Genomic DNA, 5,231 nt, shown 5'->3' on the forward strand with positions numbered 1-5,231 from the left:
CTTCCCACTCCTCTCGCCCTGTCTATCCTACAGGGGGGTCTGCGGCACCCTTGAGTGGGGTCCTAGCCATCCCGAAAACTGGAAGAACAATAGGGCTGATGACCCAGATTGTTCCGGGGGAGGAACAGTAGGCTGATGACCCAAACTGTTCCAAGGGAGGAGCAGTAGGGCTGATGACCCAAACTGCTCCGTGGGGGAACAAGAGGGCTGATGACCCTAATTGCTTTAGTGAGCTTACCTTCAAAAACACCTGTCTCGGGCGCCACCTGCCGGGGACCAGCCCCAGCTAATCCAGGGTATTCGAAGGAGAGACGGCCTAGGCGACTATTTATATGCTAATTAGAGATATAAAGAATAATAGAATGAGGATAGCGCAGTAGGAAAATTCAGTGGAGAAAAGAGGCTGAGTAGCTTGGTTTACGCAGGAGACCAATAAAACTTCAAGACAAGAAGTTTGCACCACTTACGTAGGCCGCAGGCGCCCTCTCGAATAGCAGAAGGTGCCTCATCCTAGACACCTTCTCGAGTGGGTCTTAGAAGCCCAGGCATAATTAGTAAGCATGGTGGGTTCTGTGCTCCAGATGGAGACTTCAGCCAGAATGTGAAAAGAATGACATGGGGAGACCAAGCGCTGGTGAGCAAGGCCCGTAGCTTTATTTTCAACAGGGGCTTATATACCCTAAGTTACACATAGAGGATAATAGGGGATGCAAAGTTAGCAGTCTTTGATTCTTATCAAAAACCAGGGTTTCTTTCCTGCAAATTTATTGTATACAAATGGTTTAGGTGATTTACATCATCTTCTGGCCAGAAGGCCTACTAACATTTTATGACTCTTGACAAGGACTTATCAACAAAGACTTATTTTCTCTAAGAGTAATTATTTTAAGGTTTGGCGCCATCTTCCGAAGATAAAATTGCATTCCTATAGGGCGGATGTGTAATGGGTTTACAACAAAGGAAAGAATTTATTACCTTAAGGGTCTAAAGTTACTAACACCAAGGCCACTACTTATTTTTTCTACATACCAACTATATTAATTAATACACATTCAAGGATACAATTCAGGGGATGTGAAAACTTGGCAACAAGCATTGGCTCATCAATGAAATCCTTTACTAGTTTATTCTGACAGTTTCTAACTCTCTGAGAGGCTCTAAGCTATTTGAATATCTTAAGCTTCCCGTGCCTCTCGAGGCTGGGAGACTGTAAACAATCGTATGCATAGCTGTAGGAGTCAGGGTAAACTTGTCAGGCGAGTTAGAGAGCCATCTGAGGGGTTTGGATTTAAACACTCCTAATTGCCCAGGAACTTTATTAATTGGAGCTGTAAGTTAACTCTTTGACAGAGAGAGCGAGATGGTGGTAGGGGACAGCCTCCAGTAAAGTCAGAGGTGAGAGCACAAAGCAATAAAGTAGGCAGACTCTGGTTTTTTGGGGGAAGATGCTTGAGAATATCCAGGCGGACTCCTGAGGCTCCATCCCGCCTTTGCGTATGCCGAGCCTCCTTCCTCATGACCTTTGTCACGAGTGGAATGCCTCACTGGCTCCCGGCACCAGATGCCACTTCTACAGCAGGAACTTGCTTCTTCAGCTGCAGAATTCTTTGCTGTTGTCAGAGAGAGGGGCTGCTCTCTGCCTTTTGTGGGCACTGGAGCCTCGGTCAAAGTTAGGCAATGGTGCCTCCAATTGGTGGAAACGGGTCATGTGCCTGGGTGGGGGTTTAAGAACTATTCTCAGCTCTCAGAAGGAGGTAGTTTTTCTCCCCGCCAGACTTCTAAAGTGAAGGATTCTTCTAACAATGAAGGAGGGTCCAATGCTGGGTGGCCACAGTGACTGTTAAGTGTCCACTTTCCAATTCCCATCCAGCGTGGCCTCAGGGCTTCATATGGTCTGAGGTGCATATGATGGATGTCTGGGATCAAGCTGATGGCACAGGTTGGGAGAAGAACAGGGGACACTGGGGAGATGCTCTTGACAGTTGGACATGTTATCACCAGTAAAGGATGATGTCAGAAATCAAGGATGGGGAAAGGCAGGGAGGAACATTCATGTGGGCTATTTCGAGGGGATAACAGTTCCCTCTCTTCTAAAAGGCATCCAGGGCATAAGATTGCAGTGTGTTTCTGGGAGAAAGGAGATGAAGGGCAAGGTAAACTCCATGGCCTCTAGGTGAGTCACTTAGTTGGATGTCACGTTCATAGACGTGTGCCTTCATGACTGACATGGATCTCTGATGACTGGTGTAGCCATGACAATCACCTTGTTTAGGGATCCAGAACAGCCTAGAAGATGTTCAGTATTCTTCCCCATAGGCAGCATTCCTTCCCATTCTGCCTTGCCCTAATAACTCATTCTTTGAGAGTGAGTCTGGGGTGTGGGAGAGAAGGTAAGTTCACAATTTCTCTCTGTTTTAATGTCAACCCTTTCTGCCAGGAAGCCTAATCCCTTTGAGATGCTGCATGGGGCTTTTCAGGTGGTGCAGTGGTGAAGAACCCGTCTGCCGATTAAGGAGACACAAGAGACACGAATTCGATCCTTGGGTTGGGAAGATCTCCTGGAGGAGGAAATGGCAACCCACTATAGTATTCTTGACTGGAAAATTTCATGGACAGATGAGCCTGGCGGGCTACAGTCCATGGGGTTGCAAAGAGTTGGACATGACTGAGTGACTGAGTGTGATCGCACACCCCCCCCCCCCACACCCACACACACCCACACACACCCACACACACCCACACACACATGGTTTCTGGTCAGCTGGGTTTTAAACTAGCGTCTGGGGGCTGGGAGGAGCATCACTGAGTGAGTGAGCAGACAACCCCTGAGTGTTTTCAGGGTGAGGGGACCTGCCTCTTCACCACATGCCACAGGGCTCTTGTCACCCCCTTGTTCCGAAGGGTGTAGATGATGGGGTTCAGCATGGGTGTGATGACCGTGTAGAACAGGCTGAGGATGCGGTTCATGGTGACAGAGGAGCCTGCCCGGGGCCGGATGTAGGTGATGCTGGCCGTTCCAAAGAAGAGGAAGACCACGAGCAGGTGGGAAGAACAAGTGGAGAAGACCTTTCGGCGGCTCAGGGTGGAGGCCATTGCCAGGATGGCACTCAGGATGTGGGCATAAGAGGTGACAATCAGAGAGAAGGGGACCATGATGAAGACCACAGTGGCCATCATCACAGAGACCTCGCTCCTGTACTTCCCAGCACTTGCCAATCTCAGTACTGGCAGAATGTCGCAGAGGAAGTGAGGGATGACTGGGCGGCTGGGGAAAGGCAGGGTGAAGATGAGGGAGGAATGGGTGGTGGCTGTGATGATGCCCATGAGCCAGGAGATGCCCACTATGGCCATGCAGGCCCGCCAGCTCATGAGGGTGGAGTAGTGCAGGGGCTGGCAGATGGCAGCGTAGCGGTCATAGGCCATGGCTGTGAGCAGGCAGCACTCTGAAATGCCCAGGACAATGAAGACATACATCTGGGCTGCACAGCCCCAGAAGGAGATGGCACGGGGGTGCGGGAAGGCCAGGTCAGCCAGTGTCCTGGGCACAATGTCGGTGGTGTAGAGTAGCTCCACCAGGGAGAGGTGGCGCAGAAAGAAGTACATGGGAGCATGTAGGGTGGGGCTGGCCTGTGTGAGGAGGATGATCAGAGAGTTACCCAGCAAGGTCACCAGGTAGACCAGCAACACCCCCCAGAACAGGGGGCCTTGCAGGGCCCTGAGGTCGGAGAATCCCAGAAGGAGGAATTCAGGCAAAGTCTGATTTTCTTTAGCCATAAGTTCAGGCTGGAGCCTATGGCACAACCAAAAAAGAGATGTTAATATAGAAACAATTGGCCTTTATGTAATTTAGTAAAGCACTTTTCATACAGTCCCTCTTGAATCAACTGAGATAGGCTACCCACTCCAGTATTCTTGGACTTCCTTTGTGGCTTGCTTGGTAAAGAATCTGCCTGCAATGAGGGAGACCTGGCTTTGATCCCTGGGTTGGAAAGATCCCCTGGAGAAAGGAAAGGCTACCCACTCCAGTATTCTAGCCTGGAGAATTCCATGGATGGTATAGTCCACGGGGTTGCAAAGAGTTGGACATGGCTGAGCGACTTTCACTTTCAAGGGTCATATATTTCAGCATGACAGTGCTCAGATGTTATCTAAAACATCTTAGAAGGATGTTGTGTAGTGTCTCTGAGCATCTTCAGTCATGGGGAACTCACCATCTATTTAGGTAGCCCCCTTTAGCACTGGCCTCCTCTGCCTGTAGGACAAGTCTTCATTCATTGGTCTTGGCCAAATTCTCATATCTTGTAGAATGTCAAAGCCCTTTTGTACCAGAAAACTTTCAAATATTTGAAGAAAGAACCTTTGCCAATGCTCTCATGAGACATTACTTGTATCTCAGTTTCAGCACTTTTTAGAGAAGAGTCTCTACTGTAAGGTCCTACAGTAAGGGTAGGTTGGGGAAGTTTGTAGGGGGCTGTCTGTTTTCACATTAGCTGGGGAACCAGTGCTGGGTCCCCACCAGGCACTATGCTAAAAGATTTAATATTCATGAAACCCTTGGATATTCACAAACACACTAGAAACCTTTTTTTCTCTGATTTACAGATGAGCACATGAAAGCTCAGACAGTATCTTTCTCAAAGTCACATATCTATAACAGAGAGTTTGGGCTCAAATCCTAGAGTTTGGAGTTCTGTCTAACTCCAGATCCTGGGCTCTTGATCACTAAGTTATCAACTGTCTTAGAGGCTAATTTAATCACCAGAACAACTAGTATGGTACGCTGCACATGCCAAGTGTTCAGCTAAAGATTTATTAAATGAATGAATGCACTAATAAACACAGGGGGATTGATGAACAAAAAGGTTAAGGGATTTGCTTAAAGTTATGCAGCTAGTTGGACAAAGGTGGGAAACTGGTCCCAAGTCTTTGAGAAGTCAGGGTTCCCAGGATTTGCAGAGCTTGTATTACCCCTATTTACCCCACACATGAAGATTAGCTAGTCATCTTCATCTTTAAGCAGGCGAGTCTCCAAGTTCTGCCCATTGCTCAGACCCTTAACCTTCCCCCACCCTCATTTTGTCCACTCACTGTATTTTTGGTTTTAAGTCATTTAGTCTGTAGCTGACACTTAGACATTGATGCATGCTCTGCAGTATCTCAGTTGACTTTATAATAACTCTAGTGATAGTTGTTATTCTGTCACTGCAATAAGGAACCAGAGCTCCAAGAGC

The 5,231-nt window shown here is 48.0% G+C and overlaps 1 protein-coding gene across 1 annotated transcript; it reads right to left on the bottom strand.

The window, feature by feature from the left end:
• Nucleotides 1–2,780: 2,780 nt before the first annotated feature.
• LOC147372092 (olfactory receptor 10P1-like) lies at nucleotides 2,781–3,774 on the bottom strand. The gene has a single exon (XM_086403586.1). The coding sequence runs from the start codon at nucleotides 3,772–3,774 to the stop codon at nucleotides 2,836–2,838; it is 939 nt and encodes a 312-aa protein (XP_086259712.1). The 3' UTR covers nucleotides 2,781–2,835.
• Between the last annotated feature and the right edge of the window lie 1,457 nt (nucleotides 3,775–5,231).

This window comes from Bos grunniens, chromosome 5 (genome assembly GCF_055505025.1).
Source record: "Bos grunniens cultivar Pamir isolate PY7600 chromosome 5, Bosgru_T2T1.0, whole genome shotgun sequence".
In the NCBI taxonomy this organism is placed as follows: domain Eukaryota; kingdom Metazoa; phylum Chordata; class Mammalia; order Artiodactyla; family Bovidae; genus Bos; species Bos grunniens.